The sequence below is a fragment of the Myxine glutinosa genome, chromosome 7, assembly GCF_964187855.1.
Source record: "Myxine glutinosa chromosome 7, kmMyxGlut1.1, whole genome shotgun sequence".
Lineage (NCBI taxonomy): Eukaryota > Metazoa > Chordata > Myxini > Myxiniformes > Myxinidae > Myxine > Myxine glutinosa.
Genome location: NC_136267.1, coordinates 19,659,275 through 19,685,429, shown reverse-complemented (window position 1 = coordinate 19,685,429; position 26,155 = coordinate 19,659,275). Strand labels below are relative to the sequence as shown.

The 26,155-nt window shown below is 46.3% G+C and overlaps 1 protein-coding gene across 2 annotated transcripts in view; it reads left to right on the top strand.

Moving 5' to 3' along the window:
• Positions 1–26,155, top strand: part of LOC137431032 (piggyBac transposable element-derived protein 4) — a 72,379-nt gene that overhangs the window by 19,732 nt on the left and 26,492 nt on the right. For both annotated transcript variants that reach the window (XM_068121896.2, XM_068121895.2), the window contains exons 2-3: positions 3,573–3,661; positions 15,276–15,407. In XM_068121896.2, coding sequence (XP_067977997.2) covers positions 3,573–3,661; positions 15,276–15,407 — 221 coding nt within the window. The remainder of the gene's footprint in view (positions 1–3,572; positions 3,662–15,275; positions 15,408–26,155) is intronic.

Sequence of the window (26,155 nt, the reverse complement as noted above, 5' to 3'; positions counted from 1 at the left end):
TGCTTCCCCTTCTCTCCCCATCTTGTCTTCCGCTCCCTCTTTTTATATATTTTGTTTGTCTGGTTGATTTGTTTGTGAAATAAATGTTAGCTCTTTCACGAGCCTCGATTCAGTATACAAAAAAAAAAAAAAAAAAAAAAATGCAGTCTGGATAGATGCCAGGAAGAGGAACGACAGACGTGCTTTTTATTGTGAGGCAGTTGCAGGAGAAGTATATGGAGAAGAGGAAGAAGTTGTTTCTTGGGTTTGTTAATCTGGAGGAAGTATTGACATGGGCATTGAGGAAGTTAGAAGTGGAGGAATGGTTGATCAGAGTAGTGATGGCAATGTGCAAAAGAGCGCGCACAGCTGTAAGGACGAACGACTGGAACAGTGGTGAGTTTGAGGTGAAGGTGGGAGTGCATCAGCGGTCGGTACTAACAACAACAACAACAACATGCATTTTAAGGCCATGTTCCCTGCTAGAGCGGGGGTTAGCCTTGCGGTCCCCATGACAATCTTCTCCATTTTGCCCTATTTTCTGCATCTCTCCTTGTTAACCCCCTTGCCCGCATTTCTTCTTCCACCATCTTTAGCCAAGTCTTTCTCGGTCTTCCCCGTCCTCTACTTCCTTCTACATTAACTTCCATCACTCTTCTCAACCAGTCACTTTCATCCTTCCTCAATACATGACCAAACCATCTCAACCTGTTCCTCTTCACAGCATCAATCACAGGCAATATTCCCATCATCTTTCGCAATGCATCATTTGTCTTCCTCTCTCTCAACGATACTCCGCACATCCATCGAAACATTCGCATTTCCACCCTTTCCAGCCTTCGTTGCTGCTCTACGTTCATTACCTATGTCTCGCTCCCATAAATCATAACACTTCTCACACATGCAGCATACACCTTTCCCTTCAGCTTCAGCGACACGCTCCTCCTCATCAGCACGCCACTCAGTTCCCGAAACTTCTTCCATGCACATCTCACTCGAGCAACCGTTGCCGAGTCTGATCCACCTTCTCCATTCAGCATGTCTCCGAGGTAGCAAAATGTTTTCACACCTTCCAGCTTCACGCCGTCTCCAAGATCCAACTCAACATTTCCTCCATCTGCAGCTCCCTCTGTGCACACCTTACATTTGAATGTAGCTGCCACACTGGTTAATGACCCTCTCAGACCACTACATTTTTGATGAACCCACTCAGCACACATTGTACATTGAATGGAGTTCACTCCGACACCCTTCCTGCACACAGCACACGGCCACTTCCCAGTTCTTTCCACCTCACCACATGCTTTACCACTTGCCATCACCTTTGTCTTTCCGATATTCACCTTCAGACCTTTTGTGTCCATACATTCCTTCCACTTGTTCATCTTTTCCTTCAGTCCATCCATACTTTCCGCAATCAACACCAGATCATCTGCATACAACAACTCCCACGGTAAACCCTCCTTTACGGTCTGAGCCAGCACCTCCATCACAGCTACTAAGTCCACTCACAGGTCGGTACTAAGTCCACTACTATTTGTAGCTGTGATGGAGGTGCTGGCTCAGAATGTAAAGGAGGGTTTACCGTGGGAGTTGTTGTATGCAGATGATCTGGTGATGATTGCGGAAAGTATGGATGGACTGAAGGAAAAGATGAACAAGTGGAAGGAATGTATGGAGACAAAAGGTCTGAAGGTGAATATCGGAAAGACGAAGGTGATGGCAAGTGGTAAAGCATGTGGAGTAGTGGAAAGAACTGGGAAGTGGCCATGTGCTGTGTGCAGGAAGGGTGTCGGAATGAACTCCATTCAATGTACAATGTGCGCTGAGTGGGTTCATCAAAAATGTAGTGGTCTGAGAGGGTCATTAACCAGTGTGGCAGCTAGATTCAAATGTAAGGTGTGCATAGAGGGAGCTGCAGATGGAGGAAATGTTGAGTTGGATCTTGGAGACGGCGTGAAGCTGGAAGGTGTGAAAACATTTTGCTACCTCGTACCAAGTCTTGTTAATTTGCTACCTCGTGCTTTTGCTACCTCAGAGACATGCTGAATGGAGAAGGTGGATCAGACTCAGCAACGGTTGCTAGAGTGAGATGTGCATGGAATAAGTTTCGGGAACTGAGTGGCGTGCTGATGAGGAGGGGAGTGTCGTTGAAGCTGAAGGGAAAGGTGTATGCTGCATGTGTGAGAAGTGTTATGATTTATGGGAGCAAGACATGGGTAATGAACGTAGAGCAGCAACGAAGGTTGGAAAGGGTGGAAATGCGAATGGTTCGGTGGATGTGTGGAGTATCGTTGAGAGAGAGGAAGACAAATGAAGAATTGCAAAAAATGATGGGAATAGAGCCTGTGATTGATGCTGTGAAGTGGAACAGGTTGAGATGGTTTCGTCATGTGTTGAGGAAGGATGAAAGTGACTGGTTGAGAAGAATGATGGGAATAAATGTAGAAGGAAGTAGAGGACGGGGAAGACCGAGAAAGACTTGGCTAAAGATGGTGGAAGAAGAAATGCGGGCAAGGGGGTTAACAAGGAGAGATGCAGAAAATAGGGCAAAATGGAGAAGATTGTCATGGGGACCGCAAGGCTAACCCCCGCTCTAGCAGGGAAAATGGCCTTAAAATGCTTGTTGTTGTTGTTGTTGTTGTTGTTACTCCAGGGGGTCCCAGGATTACCCACCCAAAATTTCGTTGCGATCGGTTCAGCCGTTTTTGCGGTACCTGTGAACAGGCGGACGGACAGACAGACAGACAGATATTTGGTGAATTATAGTAAGAATGTTGCCATCAGAGGCTTTATTCATTGAACACCCCCAATTAACAAGACCGACGGTCTAACGATGGCTTCGCCGGACTTGTTTGATTCTTTAGTTGAAGTGGATAGTGTGACCTGGGTGGGAATAGCACTTAGGAAATAATGTATTCACTTTTTTGACTTCAGTGATGGACTGCCGGTTCATGAATACCTTGCACAGTACCTTGCACAAAAAACACCCCTGACCTCCCCTCTCAACCCCATGTTTCTGTCGGGTAAAAAAACGTACCCAGTCTGAATACCTTGCACAGTACCTTTCACAAAAACCACCCCTGACCCCCCCCCCCTCCCTCAACCCCATGTTTCCGTAGGGTAAACACGGTCTACCATGAACCCCCTTCTCGTGAAACGACCTAAATCCAGGATCCCTGCTCACCTCCACGCATTTGTTCCTCTTTCATTATACCTGTGGAGCCAACTTCCTCATCCTCTTCAATCTCATTCTTCCCTCCAGGTCTTCACGGCAGCATCTCAGATCATCCTTCATCCAAACCCATGACCTTTTCTTTTTTTTTCTTTTTTCACACCCATTAACCCCCTCACCCCCCAATCCCATATCCTTCTAAATTTCCAGTTTTCCTTGAGAGTTTGCTTCGGTGTCCATCTTTTCTGCACCATGTGTCCTCTCCTACACTTTTTTCCTCCTCACGTACATGCTAGTCCAAATCTCCCAATTTTATTTGTTTTTCTGCATTCTGATCCATTCAGTGTTCTAGCTCTTCCACGAGCCTTGCCTTGAAAAAAAAAAAAAACCCTTGTTGATCTACTGTGTGCATCTACAGGAGCTTTTATTTAAGCTGACGGATGAGAAGAAAGTGTTGGAAAAGGAGGGAGCAGAAGTTGCAAGGATGGAAGAAGAGCTTGATGTCAAGTGAGTATCATGTTGAGGAAGACTTAGAAACTTTAAAGGTTGATCCTCGCAAAGCAGGAGTGGCCATTGAAGTCAAATACGGGATTCATAACGGATCTTTCTCAAATTCTACCAACATTCTACTTTGGTAGCTATTTATTAATTTATTTATTTTGCCTATTTTTATTCTGGAGAAAAAGTTAATTTCAGGAGTCGTAGGTGTTTCAACAGGTCCGTTTAAAAAAAAAAATTCACACGACCTTGGCTTCTGACTTTTTACAATGGTTAGCTCCATGGTACAACATCATGATCGCCTAGCTCTAATCTAACGGAGAGCGGCACAGCACACGTTTTTAGCTCGCCTGGAACGAAGTTCAGAGGAGCTTGTGCGATGGCGCGTTGTCCGTCCGTCCGTCAGTCCGGAATCACTTGAAACTTCTTCTCCGAAACCGCTGATGGGATTGCGACCAAATTTGGCGCAAATTATATTTGTTGTGTTGTGACTAAAGTTTGTTCACGGCATTAAAAAAAATCGGGGTCTAAGGGGATTTACCGGGGTCAAAGTGGATCCAGGTTTGACCCCCCAAAATAGGAATTTGCTTTTTCCTCTGAAACTACAAACACTATTTCGATGAAACTTGACCACAACCTTCATTGCCCATGACAACCTTCATTGCCCATGATGTACCAAAGTTTGTTAACGGCACGAAGAAAATTTGCCCCTTTGGGGTCTATGGGGGGTTGCCCCCCAAAATAGTTATTTGCTTTCTTCTCAGAAACTACACACGCAATTTCGATGACACTTCACCACAACCTTAATTACCCATGATGTACCAATGTTTGTTCAAGGCATTAGAAAAATTGGCATCTTAGGAGGTATACAGGGAGAGGGGGGTGGAGGGATTGCCCCCCAAAATAGGTTTTTTGTTTGTTTAAAGTCTTGTGATTATGTTGGTATGATTCTACATGCTGCCCTATCTTCCAGCAACGATTGAAATTGGTTTAAAAATACCTTTAGTCTGTGCAGTATACTGTTTATTCTACCAGGTGAGCGCCAGGGGTATTGCCCCTATGTTTTTGTCCCCCGTCGCACCGCGGAGCGAAAGGGGGACTATGGTTTTCCCCTCCGTCCTTGTGTCCGGGCGTGCGTGCGTGCGTGCGTAAGCGAAGGACCGCATTCGAATTTGGTGTGTGGGTGCAACGCACGTCAAAATCAAAGATGGCCGCCACCATGCATGTCTGATGCCATGTATGTCTGAACCTTGTGAGCTGAATATCTTGAAAAATAAGCGAAGTACCAACTTCTAATCTGGTGTGTGGGTGTATCTAGGCACAAGGAAGAACGCCGTTTAAAATTGGGTCGCCACGTCAAATTCCAAGATGGCCGCCACCATGCATGTCTGATGCCATGTATGTCTGAACCTTGTGAGCTGAATATCTTGAAAAATAAGCGAAGTACCAACTTATAATCTGGTGTGTGGGTGCATGTACGCATAAGGGAGACGCTATTGAAAATTGGGTTGCCGCGTCAAAATCCAAGATGGCTGCCGTGCGTCTTCCTCTTTGTCAACTCGCATCACTTCACCGACGGGGGACCTAGGCGTAACGCTTGTTATATTTAAAATGTTTTGCTGTGGTGTTGGTACAGTTGGTGGTAACCTTGTACAAAGTTGAATACTTTGTTCCTTCAACCATGTTATGCAAAAGAAGAAGAAATTCCATATTGCTTCGAGTGTGCTGTATTATCACTCACCTGCATTTCTTCTTCCGAAGACCACTATACCGCTGGAGGCTCCTGAAAAACACCAACAACCGACACACAGCTTGATATTGTTACAGTCGTGGGGTTCAGGTCTCCAACGAGGGGATTAGCCTCCATTCCCTCCCGAACTTACCGGACCTGAGGCTGCCACACACGAATAACTTCGTACTTCGGCAGGTTGCGAACCAGCAACTACGAACGCCAATTGGCCCGTCGCATGATAGCAGGGTCAAATCGTCTGACACTGCTTACCTGTACCACGTGACGGTTCCAATCGGGGAACGTACCTGTCTCTGGCGGTGTACCACTTTTGCTCCTGAATGGAAATTTGAACGGCCGAGCCGCCGCTGGTACTCGCCGGGCTGATGCTAATTACTCCTGAACACCAAAATTGTTAGTCGCGGACAATGGAGGACCAATGAAAGAAAGGACATTCACGGACAGTTGGAAAGGAAAGGTTTAACAATTCAATTTATTTACAAGTATATGCAGTGAAACTTATCGATAGGAAAGAAAGAAAAAAAGGACAAGAGGCAGAAACTTAGCTTATTCTATGCCTTATGACAATTACAACAAATATACACAACAAGGGCGCCCAGCACACATTCACGTGAGAGGGGGAGGGGAAACGAACGTTGGGATCCTGTTAGCAAAATGGTTATGATGTTACCAGGAAGCGCACAGTTGGGCATTTTCGGATGTCTGCCAAGTTATCAACATATATGTTCTATATCGGCATAATGTAGTTAAATGGGCTGATCTTTGTAAAACGTACCTCTAAAGCTCGCAGAGGAGCACGTTCCCGAATCCAGATTACCGAGGAGGAAAACGAAGTCAAACTTGAGCAGGATCTACAATACAATGGCAAGTTATCTCTCTAAGCTAGATAATGCAGGAAAATTAGTCATATATATAATCTACAGCATATTGACAAAGCAACATTGCAGTGAAATATGTATATTAACTATGACCCGAGGACATGGTTAAACATGCAGGAACAAAGCTCCATCGAGCAATTCTCGACAGCTTCAAAAATCCGGATGAGCTGAAGTGGCTACTTACCGCTCAAGATTTGGGGAACAGTGATGGCATGTTACTTTTTGAACTGGAAAAGTTCCTCAGTTACGTGGTAGTTGAGAAACCAACCCCCAAAACAACAAAAGCACATCGGCTTGTGCATTCCAATTTCCATAGGGCCAGGCATCTGCGGGGCAGCAACCGACCAATGAAAACCTCATATGTGAGGGATCGGCATGCTTGCTGGCATCTTATATTGGCCAAATAACAAGCAAGACTGAAATCTCCACACGGAAAAACACCCCAGAGACATCCTGTATTGCAAGTGTGGCAATACAAATAACTATCAGTACATACGAGTCAAGACCCATGACCATGATGTATTCTTCATCCTTCGACCCGATGCTAGAATTTCGTTTGATATTGGCACAGGAAATATAATGAGATTGATTGATGTCAGCGGAATTGCTCAGCGTTCCACCCACCAACACTGCACAGCGGTAATGGCTCTATACACATATACCGGTTGGGACACGACAAGTGCCTTTGAAGGGCTCGGAAAGTTGAAGCCATTGAAAACTCGACTGAAGATGCCTGGTCCTTCTATCTGCCATGATCTTTCCTGGGAAAACCACATTTCCAAGCTGGCCTCCAAAGCCAGTCGCCGACTGGGCATCCTCCGTCGTGCGAGGTCCTTCCTTGGTACACCTGAGCTCCTCACCACTTACAAGGCTTTCATCCACAGCTCAATGGAATACTGTTCCCCCATCTGGGCCGGTGCTCCTGCCTCACACCTAGCTCGGCTTCACGCTGTTGAAACCAAAGTTTTCAGAATCATTGGAATCTCCCATGATGAAGCTAACTCCGAGGGCCTTTCACTCACTCGCTGCAGGCAGGTTGGTGGGCTTTCTGTCTTCTACCGACTCCTCTCAGGCCTAGCTCCCCCAGCTCTCTCTGTGCTTTGTCCCCCAAATATACCTACAGGTTGCACAAGATCCGCCATCAACCCTCTTATGGTTAAACTGCCAAAATCAAGACTCTCTGCTCACCTTCACTCCTTCATTCCTCTTTTCTCCCACCTCTGGAACAAACTCCCTCACTCTCTTCAATCCCACTCCTCCCTCCAGGTCTTTAAAACAGTTGTTCACCACCATCTCTTATCTTCCCCCATCCAAAACCTTGATCTTTTCTACCCCCGTTAAATTCACCCCAGATCCACTTTTTCGAAATACCAACTTCTTTCCTTGAAGTCCTGGCAGTGTCCTTGTGTTTAAAACCTCTCCCACCCCCCTCCTTCCCATGCCTCTTCCCCCCCAAGCCCTCTCCCTCCCACAGATCTCCCGATGTCCCTGTTCTCTACCGTTGTACTTGTGTGCTTCCTTCTCTCTCCCCATATTGTCTCCCGCTCCCTTTATTATACGTTTTTTATGTGTCCGTTTTTTATTTTATTTTTTAATTAATGTTGGCTCTTACACAAGCCTCGATCTTGTATACAAAAACAATAAAATGTTTGTTCCAGTACTTTCCAAGTTGGGAGACTTGGAGTGTAGCTGCTGACCTCATGGATGAGTTTGTCTTCACATGTGCTGTATTGGGAGACAACGAGTAAATTGTGTTGATCACCTATGATTTGTCCGAATAGACGAGTTGTGCACCAAATTTGATCAGCTCAGCCAGCCCATCACCAAACATAGAGTATGGGGACACTCCCCCCTTTGTCAGAAAAGTTGATACTGTGTGAGAAGTGGATGCGTGCCATGATTCCAGCCATGCTTGAGGTGTGGATACACTCAACTCATGTTTGATGCATGATAGCTCCATTGTTTGATGTGATATCAACATTTCCGTGTCAAATAAAAGCAAATGATATGTAACGTAAATGATTTATCTCACAATTCGTGAATGGTAGCACAAAAAAAGGTTAAAAACAAAACAAAACGATTTTTAGATTTTTCGCGATAACATTGATACGGACTATTCTAGTATGTCCACCTGGAGTTCCCTTATTCATAAATTGATAATCATACAAACTATTTAAGCATATAAACCATCCATTTGGGACATAACTTGTGGTTTTTGGACTCGAGTGTGGCAAACTGCGAGAGAAAATATTCTGATTCTCAAATGATCACTCATTGTTAACCTATACACATGGTCGATAGAAGTAGTGCATCCCAATATTTCCAATGCTAACCTCTAATTTAATGCTCAGAACATCCTAAGGCTCCAGACCAGAGAAGCAGTCTTGTTGGGATGGGGTGCACAGTGGACCCAGTAGCCCCCTGCCGATCTGTGGCTGGAATGAGCAGCCCTTTGTACCACAAATTGGACTAGTATGCTTTTGGTGATTGGTTAAGGCAATTTTTTTTTTTTTTTTTTTTTTTTTTTTGTATACTGAATCGAGGCTCGTGAAAGAGCTAACATTTACTTCACAAACAAATCGACCAGACAAACAAAATACACAAAAAGAGGGAGCGGAAGACAAGATGGGGAGAAAAGGGGAAGCACACAAACACAACATCCGAGAGCAGGGAGATGTGTGGAAGGGAGAGGTCCCGGGGGGAGGAGGCATGGGAAGGGGGGGGGGGGGGGGAGGGCGAAGTATAAAGCACAAGGACACCAAGGACTTCCAGGACAGAAGTTGGTATTTCAAAAAGTGGAATTGGGGTGAAATTAGCGGGGGTAGAAAAGATCAAGGTTTTGGATGGGGGAAGATAAGAGATGGTGGTGAACAGCTGTTTTAAAGACTTGGAGGGTGGAGTGGGATTGAAGAGAGTGAGGGAGTTTGTTCCAGAGGTGGGAGAAAATAGGAATGAAGGAGTGAAGGTGAGCAGAGAGTCTTGATTTTGGCAGTTTAACCAAAAGAGGGTTGCAGGCAGATCTTGTGCGACCTGTAGGAATATTTGCGGGACAGAGCCCAGAGAGAGCTGGGGGGGCAAGGCCAGAGAGGAGTCGGTAGAAGACGGAAAGACCACCAACCTGCCTGCGGTGAGTGAGTGAGAGGCCCTTGGAGTTAGCTTCATCGCGGGAGATTCCAATGATTCTGAATGCTTTGGTTTCAACAGCGCGAAGGCAAGCTAGGTGTGAGGCAGGAGCACCAGCCCAGAGGGGAGAGCAGTATTCCATTGAGCTGTGGATGAAAGCCTTGTATGTGGTGAGGAGCTCAGGTGTGCCAAGGAAGGACTTCGCACGATGGAGGATGCCCAGTCGGCGACTGGCTTTGGAGGCCAGATTTGAAATGTGGTTTTTCCAGGAAAGATCATGGCAGATAGTGAGACCCAAAAGCTTGAGTGACAGAACTTCTTGGAGAGGATTATTCAGAAAGTGGATGGGAGGGTTGTCCAGTCGGTCTTTTCGGAGAGACATCGTAAGAGTGTGAGATTTGTCAGGATTGAAAGACATGTTCCACTTGTTTGCCCAGTCTGTGATTTTGTCCAGGTCTGCAGAGAGTGAGGAGGCTGCAGACTGCCGATCTGAGGGATGAAGAATGGAGCGACAGAGAGTAGAGTCGTCAGCAAAGAGATAGAGAGGATTTTCAAGAGAGTCAGAGAGATCATTGATGAAGACCAGAAAAAGCACAGGGCCCAGAACACTGCCTTGGGGAACTCCAGCCTGAACAGGAAGAGGAGATGAGAGAAACCCATTCAGGGCCACACGTTGACTACGACTAGAGAGGAAGTCCGCCAGCCATGCGTGGAGATTTCCATGGATACCAAAAGAGGAGAGTTTGGTGAGCAGAGCGGGGTGCCAGACCGTATCGAAGGCACGTGATATGTCAAGGGAGACTGCTCTAATTTCCTGTTTGGTATTGAGGACCTCCATCCATTGTTGAGAAAGCAGAAGCAGCATGTCCAGAGTGGAATGTCCAGGTCTGAAACCAAATTGATGATCAGAGATCAAGCCATTGGAGAAGAGGAAAGATTTCATATCTGAAGCAATGATGGATTCCATGACTTTGCTGATAATTGGGAGAAGGCTGATTGGTCTGTAGTTGCTGGGATCTGTTTTTGCACCTTTTTTGTGCAAAGCGGTGATGTTGGCAGATTTCCAAGCAGATGGAAGATGACCTTGAGCAAAAAGAGAGGGTGAAGAGAACAGAGAGAGGGAGTGAAAGAGCGGATAACATGATTTTAGGACCCGTGGGCTGATGCCGTCAGGTCCAGTTGCAGAATCAGAGTCGAGGGTTGACAGAAACTTTTCCACCTTGTCAGGAGGAAAGGACACAGAGTCCAGGAGCAGCTGGGTACGACTGGGTATGGTGGGTACAGAGAAGGATGGGTTTGGGACACAAGATTTAGAGGCAAACATAGAGTTGCGGCATTCAGCTTTTTCACGTGCGGAGTCAGCCGTGTGGCCATTTAAGGTGAGGGAGGGGATGGAGGGGGAACAAACACCAGAAACAGATTTTACCAGACGCCACCAGGATTTGGAAGAGGGAGACAGATAAGAGAGTTCGATCCTGAGGACGGAGAGATATTGTTTCCTGGCTCTCCTGAGGGTGGACACACACTTGTTTTGGGCTTTGTGAAAGGAAATGAGATTTCCTTCCGTTGGATTTGCTTTCCAGGAGACGAAAGCAAGTTGTTTCTGGGCAATAGCCTCACCACAAGATTCCGTGTACTATGGACGGGAGGAAGGGTATGACAACTGAAGACGAGAAGGGATAAATCTGTGCATGAGAGAGCAATTTACTTTGGAAGAATTCCCAGGATGAGTTGATGTCAGAGGCAGTAGAGATGGGAGACCAGTCCAGATGATTGATGGCTGGTTGAAGACCGTGCCAGTTGGCCTGAGTGAAATGCCAGACTCGTCGACGCTGAGGAGGCTCTCTGAAAATGGTCAGAGAGATGTCCACTTTAACAAGCACATGATCAGAAGAGCCGATTGGAGCAGAAGAAGAGCAGCAGACATTTTCAGGGAAGTTAGTCATAACCAAGTCCAGAAGAGAAGATTCTCCGTTGACTGAGATCCGGGTTGGGAAATTGACAGATTGTGTCAGTCCCAGTGAGTCACAGAAGTCCTTTGCTGAAGAGCCATGGCTGGTGAGAGAGGTACCCACACCCAGCCAACTGGCATGGTGACAGTTGAAATCACCACATATGAGGAAGAGAGAGTTGGGATGGGTAGATAGAAGTTGGTCCATATTATCAGACAGCGAGATGTAGATGGAGTCATCACTGTTTGGTGGACGGTACAACACGCATATGAACAAAAGGTGGGAGCGAAGGGGAAGCCGTAGCCAAAGGTATTCCTGGGGGTGAGGTGGAGAGAGGGCAGTGGAGGGCGAGTGAGGAAGAGTTTTTTATAAAGATAGCAACCCCACCTCCAGGACGAGGCTCAGGTCTATCATACCGGAGGAGGGAGTAACCTGGGAGAGATACCAAGGAATCAGAGACATCATGAAGGAGGAAGGTTTCTGTTAAGCAGATCACGTCTGGTTTGTCAGAAGCAACCTTTATGGAGAGATCAGTTAAGTTTGAGCGAAGGCCCCGGATGTTTGAGGTCCATACTGTTAAGGAAGAGGAAGGGGGAGCATCGGATACAGAACAGGGGGGGGGGGGGGGGGAGCGGTAGGGCAGGATGTGGAAGAGGAGGAAGAGGTAGGGAGAGCTGTTGCAGGTGTGTCAGAGATTACAGAATAGCTTGGAGAAAGGGAAGAATGGGGCGGACAAAAGGTTTGATGGTGTTTGGGTGAGGCGCAGTGAGGTGTTATTTGAGGAGGGGGAAGAGTGAGGCAGAAGGTTGAGGAAGATGAAGGTGAAAGTTGGAAGGGGGAAGAAGCGGGGAGGACGCTTTGAGGAGGAGGAGGGGTGAGAGGGGAGTCTAGGAGGGGAGGAGTGAGGGAGAGTCTTGGAGGGGAGGGGTGTGGGGGGAGTTTAGGAGGGAAGGGGCAGGGGGTGAGATTTGAAAGGGATGGGTGTTTGGGAAGATTTTGGGGGGAGGGGCAAGGGGGAAGATTTGACAGAGATGGGTGATGGGGAAGATTTGGAGGGGAGGGGTGTGATTGGATTTTGAAAAGTGTACGATTTATGGGAAACGAACATTTATTGCAAAATGAGTTTCTTGAGACATTCGAGTCAAAAATACGTTTGAGGATGCTGAAGGATGGGTGGAGTTCTGGAGAGTTTAGGGAATGAATGAAAGATGCACTGTAAGAGATGGAATTTTTTTTTTGAATGAATAGAATTGGTGAGCAAGTCAAAAGCATCCTTTTATAGAAGAAGTAGAAAAAAGTGTTATAGAATATGACATAATAATAAAGTTCTTCAGGGGACAGATGAAACATGTATTAACAACTTGATGACGTGATCTCGAACAACGTGGTCGAAGAACGAAAGAACAAATAACGAAGAACGAAAGAGCAAAAGAACGAAGAACGAAAGAACAAATAAGAACGCACAAGCGGATAAGAACAGGGGAGGAAAAAATGGCAATGATACAATGATGCTTGAAACTGAAGCAAGATGACTCCTGGAGTGACATGGAAAACAAACTTTGGAGTGCTCGACCATCAGGTTTGTGGAGATGCTGATGAGAAGGCACTGCGGTGACTGTCCAATTGAGATATACAGTCACCTGAAAAAGTAAGTACACCCCATGTAAAGTTTTAACTTTTTCAACATATTTCAACATACAGCTATTTGATCTTCATTTCATCAATGCAATATTGATAGATAAAGGTGATATAATATAACAAATATCATGAAACATTTACATTTTGTAGTCCATTGTATAATTTAAATAAACATGAATGCAAATTTCGCATGTGGAAAAAGTAAGTACACCCCATGTAAAGTTTTGACGTTTTCAACATATTTCAACATACAGCTATTTGATCTTCATTTCAACAATATTGACAGATAAAGGTGATATAATGTAACAAATATCATGAAACATTTACATTTTGTAGTCCATTGTATAATTTAAATAAACATGAATGCAAATTTCGCATGTGGAAAAAGAAAGTACACCCTTGGCTCTAATAGGTGGTATTGCCCCCTTTGGCAGAAACAACCTCAAGTAGGCATTTCTTGTAACTGTCTACCAGTCTCTGAGATTGACTGGGAGAAATTTTTGCCCTCTCCATGCAGAATTCTTTCAGCTGTGCGATGTTTGAGGGTTTTCTTGCATGCACAGCTCGTTTCAAATCTCCCTACAACATCTCGATGCGATTTCGATCCGGGCTTTGACTTGGCCATTCCAGAACCCTCCATGTCTTTCTTTTCAGCTATTCCTTGGTGGATTTACTGGTATGTTTAAGGTCATTGTCATGTTGCAAGGTCCACCTTCGGTTGAGCTTCAACTTTCCGACAGATGGCCTCACATTATCCTCAAGCACCCTCTGGTACAATGAAGAATTCATAGTGGATTCTATGATGGTGAGATGTCCAGGCCCTGATGCAGCAAAGCTGCCCCAAACCATAATATTTCCACCACCATGGTTTACAGTTGGTATCAGGTTCTTGTGGTCAAATGCTGTCTTTGGTTTTCACCAAACATGTCTTCTGGTACTGTGGCCAAATAGCTCTACCTTTGACTCATCTGTCCAGAGCACATTGTTCCAGAAGTGCTGGTCTTTGCCTCGGTGTTCATTGGCAAACTTTAGTCTTGCCCTGATGTTCTTTCTGGACAGCAAAGGTTTCCTCCTGGCACACCTCCCATGTAGATCAAATTTGTGCAGCCTCTTTCTAATGGTAAACTCGTGCACTTTGACATCAACAGTGGCAAGAGCTACCTGTAGGTCCCGTGATGACATTCTGGGGTTCTTAGAGACTTCTTTCAGCATCTTGCGGTCTGCTCTCGGGCTGAACTTTCTGGGGCGGCCTGGCCTGAACAAGTTGGCAGTTGTTTGGGAGCTTCTCCACTTGTAGATGATCTTCCGGACAGTCGAATGATTGATTTCAAATTATTTGGAGATCTTTTCAAATCCCTTCCCAGACTTGGAGGCATCTCTAACCTTCTTTCTGAAGGCCTCAGAGAGCTCTTTTGATCTAGGCATGGTGACGCCGCACACTTCAACAACAAAGAGCAAACCAAACAAAATGTCTGAGGTTTAAATAAGACAGGTTCCTCCAAGATCCTCTCTAACGATGTTCTAATCATTTGCATCTGAGCAGGTGCACCTGATTCTAATTTTAGGTATTTGAAGTAGTGATAAATGAAGGGGTGTACTTACTTTTTCCACATGTGAAATTTGCATTTATGTTTATTTAAATTATACAATGGACGACAAAATGTAAATGTTTCATGATATTTGTTATATTATATCACCTTGAATATGAATGAATGAATGATCGTTTTAAGGCCATTTTTCCCCGCTGGAGTGGGGGTTGGCCTTGCGGGCCCCATGACATCATGGGGCCCTGTTTGAGGCGATGTTTTTATGGCCGGATACCCTTCCTGACGCCAACCCTTAGTCGCCTCTTACGATGCGCAGGGATACGGTGTACCTATTCTAAATCGGGGTACACACCGGATCATTCATCCCAGCAAGCTGGTACTCAATTTGCCGACCTCGGCAGGATGACAGGCTGAGCTGACCCCCCTGGTGTTAATTCAGCGATTGATGGGGATTCGAACTCAGGATCCTAGGATCCTAAACCGGCACCCTAACCGCTAAGCCAACACCAGGCTTATATTATATCACCTTCATCTATCAATATTGTTGAAATGAAGATCAAATAGCTGTATTTTAAAATATGTTGAAAAAGTCAAAACTTTACTTGGGGTGTACTTACTTTTTCACGTGACTGTAGCAGAAGTGTGCACCTGACCCTCCAATTAACAGTGTAATTTCCTGATTTGTGAAGGTTCAAGTCGAGTTGTAGAATTTGCTACGTGCTTGTGTGCCATCAGGATTGTTCTGAAGGAACAGTTCCTTACTGGGTTCCTGCGCTTCGACAAAGATGTTCAGGAGGTGGTGGACACCATTGGGCAGAAACAGAAGATTTTGAACGAAATGGAGAGTGGCACCTCTTCAGAACATCAGTGAGTCAAAAATGTGTTGTATTACCTTTATCGTTTGTATTGATATTGTTACGGCCGTGGGTTTCGGGTCTACTACGAGGGGGTTAGCCTCAGTTCCTTCCCGAGCTTACTGGGCCTGAGGTTACCATACACGAAGTTATTTGTGCGTGGTAAGTTGTTTAACCATGTCTGCCAACCGATTAGTCATGCGCTTCAGTGTCCTCCATCTAATGGTTCCGTTTAACTGCCCACGATGGATGACGTCCTGACCGGGATACACGCCCTCGGCGATTCACCAACCTTATCTTGTTCAGATCTTTTAATGAGGGTGGCCTGAGCTTACCACCTGGTCTGCTTAATGAGCCAATTACGTGGGGAGATGACCTCCCAACCTACTCTACATGCGAACGGCACTGGATCAATGAGAGAAAAGACATACACAAACAGATTGAAATGAAAACGTCAACAGAGGATTTATGTACAGGTATTTACAAGCACAGGGATCATGCAGAATGGGGGAAGGGACTCAAGGCTGATTCTTTGGCTGATTTAATTTTTTAAATAACTTTCCCATAGGTTTGGACGATTTTGAAGCAACTTTTACGAAATAATGTTTTCACCCTGAGGAGCACTATTGTGTTTCAGGGTGAGACAGACAGACAGATAGACAGACAGACAGACATTGTATAAACCCCACTTGTGGATGACATTTGAAAGAAGTAACACTTAACTTGACAGAATTGCCAAGATGCCCCCACTCCCATTTCTTTCATACACATTGGGGGTTGGAAGGGGTGGGTCTAAATTGAGAAAATGATATGTGAGAGATAAAGAAGGGGAAGAATGTCAGGAAGAGGCAGGAGTCGTGAAGAGGTGCATGTATTGAGCACGTAAAGAATAAGTGGGGGAGGGGGGGTTGGGGGGTGAGGGGGGCAGGAGGTAGGGTACACCTAGAACTGTCCACACAGAAATTTATATTTATATATACAAGTACACCCGGATCTCGCGAGATCTTGGCGGGGCGGTCACGGTTTTTCGAAGCTGTTCCACGATCTTCACGAACGCTCAAAGTTAAGTAATTGTTCACAATTTAATTTTTTCCGAAACTGTATTTATCTTACGTGTGTGTACCTATAGTGTGTCCCTCGGGAGATTCTCGGTGTTAATCTTTTATACCTGTATAAAATAGTCGAGTATTTCGTGCCGCGCAGCCGAGTTGTTGAAGTTTCTGACCTTGAGGCTTGGTTCTCTCCGGGCATCCAAAGTGAAGTTATTTTTTCATTTGTGTGTTTGTCAAATTTCAACTCGTTATTTTATCGTCTATGCGTTATTGTTTGTTTATAGTTAGTTTTGGTTTGAATTTCCTATAACTCGTAATTAATTAATCGTGTTCTGCTCCGCGTGTGCGGCCTTGTACCTCCGTCGGTGTTTGTTAACTTAAGTCCCCTACTTCGTGTTTTGCTTGGCTCTTAGATTTTTCCCTTCTACCCCGAACATAATACTCTTTGTCTAACGTTTTAAATCCCCACCCCCCCCCCAAAAAAAACCCAGAACAAAAAAACCAAAGACATTTATTTTCCTTTCTACACGTGTGCTGTTGTCTCATCCTGTACTTCTGTCCAGGTGTGCTGTTCGCCCCGCCCCCATTATCTCCTTGCCATCCACATTTTGCCCTGTTCACGTGACTCGTGGTTGTCCCTCTCGGCCCTCCCCCCGTTGGTATTTTTTGCATATAAGATTGTTCACAGTTCTGTTTAAATATTATTTAAATATGTTTAAACTTTCCCCTTCAGTGTTTTATTCAGTGGTATATAACAACACGCTGTTTTTCTTCCTATTTTAAAAGGCTTTTTTCAATTTCCTCTCCAACTCATTCTACTTCAAAAAAAAAAAAATTCAATCTCTTATACGTCTCCCTCACTACATGTTCTAAATTCACATTCATTCCATTCCTCAATCGTTCTTAATCGGATTGCTAACTTGAAAATCACAATAAACCCAATTTGTTATCAATGTTCGTCTTTCATTAATCATCCACTTTCTAAACTCCCCTCTTGCCCCTCCCCTCCAAATCCCCCCCTTGCCCCGACACTCATAAACTCCCCCCTTGCCCCTCCACTCCTAAACTCCCCCCTTGCCCTTCCCCTCCTAAACTCCCCCCTTGCCCCTCCCCTCCAAATCCCCTCCCCTTGCCCCTCCACTCCTAAACTCCCCCCTTGCCCCTCCCCTCCTAAACTCCCCCCTCACTCCTCCCCTTCAAATCTGCCCCCCATACCATTCCTCTCCAATTCTCCCTCCTCCTCCTCAAAGCTGCCTCCTCCCCACTTCGTCTCCCTTCTATCTCATACCTCCACCTCCCCCAACCTTCTACTTTCCTCTGCCCCCCCTCAAACAACTCCTCACTGTGCCTCATCCCTTCACCATCAAACCTTTCGTTCTCCTCATCCTTCCCTTTCTTGTAACTCTTTTGTAATCTTTGACACACTATCAACTACTCTCCCTACCTCCCCCTCTCATCCTTCATCTTACCCTACCCCTCCCCTCCCCTGTCCTGTACCCGATGCTCCCCCTCTCTCTTCATTAACGGTATGGACCTCAAGCATCCGGGGCCTTCGTTCAAACTCAACTGATCTCTCCATACAGGTTGCTTCTGTCAAACCAGACGTAATCTGCTTAACAGAAACTTTCCTCCTTCATGATGTCTCTGATTCCTTAGTATCTCTCCCGGGTTACTCCCTCTTCCGGTATGATAGACCGGAGCCTCGTCCTGGAGGTGGGGTTGCTATCTTTATCAAAAACTCTCTTCCTCACTCGCCCTGCACTTCACTCTCTCCACCTCACCCCCAGGAATACCTCTGGCTACGGCTTCCCCTTCGCTCCCACCTCTTGTTCATATGTGTGTTGTACCGTTCACCAAACAGTGATGACTCCATCTACATCTCGCTGTCTGATAATATGGACCAACTTCTATCTACCCATCCCAACTCTCTCTTCCTCATATGTGGTGATTTCAATTGTCACCATGCCAGTTGGCTGGGTGTGGGTACCTCTCTCACCAGCCATGGCTCTTCAGCCATGAAGAGCTGACTTCAGCAACTCTCTCTTCAGCTTCAGCAACTACAGACCAATCAGCCTTCTCCCAATTATCAGCAAAGTCATGGAATCCATCATTGCTTCGGATATGAAATCTTTCCTCTTCTCCAATGGCTTGATCTCTGATCATCAATTTGGTTTCAGACCAGGTCACTCTACTCTGGACATGCTGCTTCAGCTGTCTCAACAATGGATGGAGGTCCTCAATGCCAAACAGGAAATTAGAGCTGTCTCCCTCGACATATCACGTGCCTTCGATACGGTCTGGGACTGCGCTCTGCTCACCAAACTCTCCTCCTTTGGTATCCATGGAAATCTCCACGCATGGCTGGCGGACTTCCTCTCTAGTCGTAGTCAACGTGTGGCCCTGAATGGGTTTCTCTCATCTCCTCTGCCTGTTCAGGCTGGAGTTCCCTAAGGCAGTGTTCTGGGCCCTGTGCTTTTTCTGGTCTTCATCAATGATCTCTCTGACTCTCTTGAAAATCCTCTCTATCTCTTTGCTGATGACTCCACTCTCTGCCGCTCCATTCCTCATCCCTCAGATCGGCAGTCTGCAGCCTCCTCACTCTCTGCAGACCTGGACAAAATCACAGACTGGGCAAACAAGTGGAACATGTCTTTCAATCCTGACAAATCTCACACTCTTACGATGTCTCTGTGAAAAGACCGACTGGACAACCCTCCCATCTACTTTCTGAATAATTCTCTCCAAGAAGTTCTGTCACTCAAGCTTTTGGGTCTCACTATCTGCCATGATCTTTCCGGGGAAAACCACATTTCCAAGCTGGCCTCCAAAGCCAGTCGCCGACTGGGCATCCTCTGTTGTGCGAAGTCCTTCCTTGGCACACCTGAGCTCCTCACCATATACAAGGCTTTCATCCGCAGCTCAATGGAATACTGCTCTCCCCTCTGGGCTGGTGCTCCTGCCTCACACCTAGCTCGTCTTCACGCTGTTGAAACCAAAGCGTCCAGAATCATTGGAATCTCCCGCGATGACGCTATCTCCGAGGGCCTTTCACTTACTCACTGCAGGCAGGTTGGTGGTCTTTCCGTCTTCTACCGACTCCTCTCCGGCCTTGCTCCCCCAGCTCTCTGGGCTCTGTCCCCCAAATATTCCTGCAGGTCGCACAAGATCTGCCTGCAACCCTCTTATGGTTAAACTGCCAAAATCAAGACTCTATGCTCACCTTCACTCCTTCATTCCTCTTTTCTCCCGCCTCTGGAACAAACTCCCTCACTCTCTTCAATCCCACTCCTCCCTCCAGGTCTTTAAAACGGCTGTTCACCAACATCTCTTATCTTCCCCAATCCAAAACCTTGATCTTTTCTACCCCCGCTAATTCAACCCAGATCCACCTTGTTTGAAATTCCAACTTCTTTCCTGGAAGTTCTGGCAGTGTCCATATGTTTTATACCTCCCCCCTCCCCTTCCCATGCCCTCCCCCAAAGCCCTCTCCCTCCCACAGATCTCTCGATGTCCCTGCTCTCAAATGTTGTGTTTGTGTCGTTCCCCCTCTCTCCCCATCTTGTCTACCGCTCCCCATGTTTTATGTGTTCTTTCTGTGTGTTTAATGTTAGCTCTTTCACGAGCCTCGATCTTGTATACAAAAAAAAACAAAAAAAAAAAACACAACACCCACTCACTACGGGAGCAGCAGGAAGGGTCATTCCTCTTTGGGGTATATAGATTGCAGTAGATCTGTCATCCGGTCTCAAGAACATTGGGTGTGCGTTAATTTTGCAAGTTTCTTGTGAAGAGATCACCAAGTGGTTTAAGCATTCGAGCAAGCACTCCAGTCAAAACCGTTAAGGAACAGCTGGCTTGGCAAAGCGCTATCCAGCTGCTTGATAAATGAGCTCAACCTGGGCTTCCTCCCTTTCAGTTTCGTGTTAAAAAGCAGGAGCAACTGTTTCAAAAGGCCACCACAAAAAAACGCCACGTTGGTGGCAGGATGGGTCATGTTATTAGCCCTACTCTTGTCGGGCATATAGAGTACAGTAGATTTTTCACTCAGTTCTGTAAGTAAAACCTGCCTCACAGATGTCAGGATTCCTCCAAATTTGTTTGTTTGGTTACAAACAGCATTAGCAACTGTTTAAAAAGCTGGATATGTGTTTGTGGTTTGTTTAATTTTTACTTCTGGTGGAGGCCGTTGGGCCGTTGCTCCCACAAACGCCATGATAAGCTATTTATAAACGTTGACATGGCGTTTGTTCAACTTGGAAAAATCCCTTGGGGAGGTGGGACATTATTACTATTGGTATTAATATTGTTTTGTAAAAACATTAATATTATGCTATTGTCATTTGTTTTTAACTCAACTGGACTATGTCCAGCTGAGTTTTTGTCGACACCCAGTGTCCGTCGTCTGTCTGTCTGTCGTCTGTAAACAATTCGACGTCTACACTCTAAAAGTCACAAATACTGATTAAATTTGATGAAACTTGTTATGCAGCATCTTTAAGACATAAACTAGTTTGGGATTGCATTTGGGCGTTGCACTGGGGACGGCAGGGCGGCCATATTGAAAAATCAATTTTTGTCATATATTTTTAGCACATATAAACTATATAGTTTGTGGTTCCAATATGCATATTCTAACCATATTGATATAGACCAGTTGAGTTCAGGTTCCCTGGAACCTCTCTCGTTTATATATATATATATATATATATATATATATGTATATATATATATATATATATATATGTATATATATATATATATATATATATATATATATATATATATATACACAACAAGAGGTGCTGAAGTCGAGAGAAAGAAGAGTGGAGAAGGAGACTGATGGGGGAGAGGTGTGGTTTGTCAAAGAGGGCCAAGTAGGAGGAGGAGGAGGAGGAGGAGGTGGAAAGCAAGAGGGCTGTCAGATGCTTGTGATTGGCAGGTGGTGGCAGACCTAAAGCCACAATTGGTATTCCCAGAGGAGATCTGTGTGACAAGGTTGTGGCCTGACATTGTCATTTGGTCAGGTGCAACAAGATAGGTCATCTTTGGGGAATTGTCGGTACCTTGGGAAGAGAACATGGAAGAGGTGCACGAGAGGAAGAGAGGAAAGTTCAGTGAGCTGGAGGCAGAGTGCCGGGAGAAGGGTTGGCGAGTTTCGTGTCAGCCATTTGAGGTGGGGTGCAGAGGGTATATTAGCAATTCCTTTTCTGCATTTCTTGCTAGGCTGGGAGTGTGTTGGACAGAAAGAAGGGGGATGTGTGACAAGGTGGCCCAGGTTGCCTTGAAAGGCTCATTTTGGATATGGAGGAAGTTTATGGAGGCACGTCGAACGGTGTAGGTTGGTTGTTTTTTGTTTTTTTTGTTACTATTATTATTTCTTATTTTGTGTATATGAGTGAGTGGGTGAGGGTGTGTGTTTTTTGCATGAATTAATTTTTGCATGAGTGTGTGTTTTTGTATGTTGAGTGGTGTATGTTGTAAGGGTAGGTGGTTGGTTGGTTGGTGTTGTGTGTGTATGTGTGTGTATGAATGATCTGGTGTGTTTTGTTGGTGAGTGGTGAAGGGTATAAAGGTGGGTGTTTGAGTGTTCCACTGTGTTTGTTTGGTGCTGTGGATTCTGGATGTGGAGGTATTGTTGTTGTTGTTGTTGTTGTCTGCATTCGCACTGGCTGGGGGTGGGGGTATGGACGCATCCAGGTGTAGTTGCTGCATGTGGATGTGTATGTGCCCCTGCTGGCCCACTTTAGCTGACCGTATCGAGGTTGAAGGGCCGAAACGGGATGATGCTGAGGACCTCGACTGAGGACCCGGTCAGTGCAGCACACTTGTGACCAGGTGTGTTTTGAACTTATGTGTATATAATGTGTATATATATATATATATATATATATATATATATATATATACATATATATATATATATATATATATATATATATATATATATATATATATATATATATATATATATATATATATATATATATACATATATATATATACATATATATATTGTTGCGAATATGGAATTTGGCCTCCATATCCGCTTGTAAATATTCCCCTATTTCCCCAATACTCCCCAACTATCCCCAATCCCCCATTCCCTAGTCCCATTGTCTGTAAACAACAATCAGTAGAGCCGACCTTCCCCTTTTTCCCCCATTAAATGTCGTGCCCAGGTCCACCGCATCTCACGTAGACAACTTTCGGACATCTTGCTAGTTATTCTTAGTCTATGTCAGTTAAGGACTCCTTTCCATTAATTCTGACTCTTCGTTGCACCAGAATGTGATTATATGGCACCAGTAGTGAGTTTAGGACCTTTCCCATACCTCCTTCCATCTTCTTCCCCAAACAACAACTACAACTACAACTACAACTACAACTACAACAACAATTACAACAACAACGACGCTGCACCGGGGGAGTGTGCGTCATCACACCGGCTCGGTTAGCCGCCATTGACAATGCGCGCCGGACCATGCGCTCCACGGGGTTACCACGAAGGGGCTGGCTGTCAGCTCCTCGTCAAGGGCGGAGCCGGTAACCCCCCCGCACGCACCCAATGAGAAGCAACGAGCCGATTCCATCTGGGGCGGAGCTAACGAGCCGAGGGCGTGTCACTCCCCGCCGGATCTACGCAGCCACTTGCCGGATGTGAGGTCAGATGCGCCCCCAGCTTGGAGAGAGAAGTTGCCACGTACGAGCGCTGAATACCTCCCCGCATCTCTGGACCGGACCGAGTCGATTCTGACCTTTGAGCCCAGGTGCACCTGGAGCCATCGATCCTGCCTTTCCTAGCCATCAATCCCCGTGTGAGTCAGCCTTTTGTCCCGTTTATCTGTCTGTTGGGGTTAATATAAGATTGTGTCTAAGTGCTTGTCTTTCTATGCTGTACCTCTCGTCCTTGTAATCTAACCTTCCGTAACAATATAACCTCCTCCGGAGGTCTTTAGAACTGAACCCTGGTGTCGTGTCATTTGAATCCCAGCTGTGTGTCTTTTCCTTCATTGACCTAGCGTAGCGCGATTAGTCAACGTTCGGGTATAATCGGGTAACTTGTGCAGACGTGGTCATACCAAACCGCTCGGTAAATAACATCTAAGCCACGTCAGTAACAATTGGTGTCGAGGAGTGGAATTCGGACCCGGGACTAAATTTATTAGGCCCAAATTTGTAACAATTAGAATCGATTCGGAGCGCGTTTCCCGCGCGAAAGTATAACGGCGAAATTTGATTTTGTTATACGGAAATAAAAACCCGAATTTTGAAAGTCGCGCTATGGCAGACCAAGACAGCTGGGGTCCGGTAGGGGAGAGTGAGGCAGGGTCGGTCCAGGACCAAATTGAGGGACAAGAGGAGAGCGAAGCAGTGAGGGTAGCAGATTCGCAAAATAACGTCGTCACGCACGAGGTAACGGGCGCGCGAAATGGCGCCTCGCACATAGCTACGGCGGCCGCACCCGCTGCACAAGTGGGAGGGATGGCCCAAATGCAGGCCCTCATGGAGCAATTTATGGCGCAAATGCAGGCGTCCCTCAACCTGCAGAAGGACGATATGAGGGCTAATAGTGAGCAAATGAGGGCTGATAGAAAGCGATTGGGTGAGCGATTGAGTGAGCGATTGGAGGGCCAAATGGGGGCAATGAGGGACGAAGCGAGGGCTCGGAGTGAGCAATTGGGGGTAATGGGAAACCAAATGGGGGTAATGAGGGACGAAGCGAGGGGTACCGGTGAGGGATTAGACAAGAAATTTGGGAAGTTAGACAATAATTTTGAGGAATTAGACAAGAAATTTGGGAAGTTAGACAATAATTTTGAGGAATTAGACAAGAAATTTGGGAAGTTAGACAATAATTTTGAGGGGCTAGACAACGGGATAAAAGAGGTGAAAAATGGGTTAATGGGGGTAGAAAACAGAATGGCCGCTCAAGAGAATCAAATGGAAGGGATGCAAAAGGGGTTAGAGGGGTTAGAAAACACCATGGAAGGCAAATTGAGGGACATGAGGGACCAAGCGGAAAGGGAAGTTAACCAAATGGGGCAGCAGATAGAGGGGGTCAGAATGGGGGTAGAAACCAAACTGGATGCTCACAGGGAGGAAATGGAGCAGATGAGGATGGCATCTGGGCAGGAGATGCAAGTGATGGGAGAGCAGATCAGAAGAGGAGTGAGTGAGGAGGTCGGAGGAGTGCGCGAGGAGGTGAGGCACTGTAGGGAGCACATGGAGAAGGAGGTGAGAAAGGGGACTGTAAAGTTACAAGGGGGCATAGAGGACCTGACGCAGGAGGTGGAGCAGCTGACGGTGGGACAGACGGAGTTAGTGGAGCAGGTTCAAAGGAACACTGCGGTATTGGGAGGTTTAAAAGCGACACAGAGAGAACTAAAAGATGACTTGGTGGCGACGAAGAGGGAATGTCAGATGGTACGTGAGGGACTGACAACGAGGTTGGACGAGGTGATAGAGGTAATGGAGACGAAGGACCGGCAGGTGAGGACGCACATGGAAACGGTCAAGGTAGCCTTGGAGGACGAGCTTGAGGAGACGTACCGGGGAATAAAAGAGGTGAAGCACAAATTAGAAGAAGTGGAAGAAGGGATGAGCGAAATTAAGAAGCGACGGAGAGGGGATAAGAAAGAGATAAAAGAGGAGATAAAAGAATTGGTCCAAAGTCTGTGTTTGGATCGTGATGATGTGCTCATTAACCGGATGAGGGATTCGCAGGTGATGGAGGAGAAGCGAAGAGGAAGAGGACCCGGTGTAAGTGGTGACCAATATGGTCGTGCGTATGATGCGCCAGGGGATTTAAGAAGCTTGGGGGTCGAGATGGACCCGGGTGTTCGTGAGAGGCCACTGGTGAAGTGTGCGACAGGTCTGGTGTGCGAAAAAGGAGGTGTGCGAGGAAGTCCGACTCTGGGGTGTGTGAGGAAAAAGTGCGTGCCAAGGAGTAGTGAGGGTGCTGGCGAGAGTGAGTCGGTCGTAGCGCGTGTGCGAGGGGGCACATGGAAGCGCGGTGTGGTAAGTGTTACGGAGGGTGTGACGGGAGAGTGTGCGCGAGAAAGGTGTGTGACGGACAGGTGCATGAGGAAAGAGTGCGCTGTCAAAGGCAAGGAAGAATGCACACCTGTGGTGAGTGTTACAGAGGGTGTAACGGAAGAGTGTGCGCGAGAAAGGTGTGTGACGGACAGGTGCCTGAGGAAAGAGTGCGCTGTCAAAGGCAAGGAAGAATGCACACCTGTGGGGAGTGTTACAGAGGGTGTCACGCAAGAGTGTGCGCGAGAAAGGTGTGTGACGGACAGGTGCATGAGGAAAGAGTGCGCTGTCAAGAGTAAGGGTGAGTGCGCTGTCAGGAATGGAGGTGAAAGTAGTGAGAGTGACATGGAGCGTGAGTTAGTTGTGACAGGTGAGCGAGGATGTACACCTGGGATGGAAGGATGCACACCTGGAATGGTAGAGCGTGAGTGGGAATGCACGCTGGAGTTGGTGGTGAGGCACGTGGTTGGGTGTGCGAATGAGGGCACACCTGTGATTGTCACAGAGGAGGTGACCGAGGAGGGGGTGCGAAGCGGTGTATTGGTGAGGTGTGCGAGCGACGAATGTGTGCCAAAGTGTTCGGTGGTCAGGTGTGTGACCAAGGCTGTGAGTGGAATGAGGGTACCTGGGTGTGTAAGGAAAGGTACGAGGAGCATGGGCACGGCTGGATGTGTGA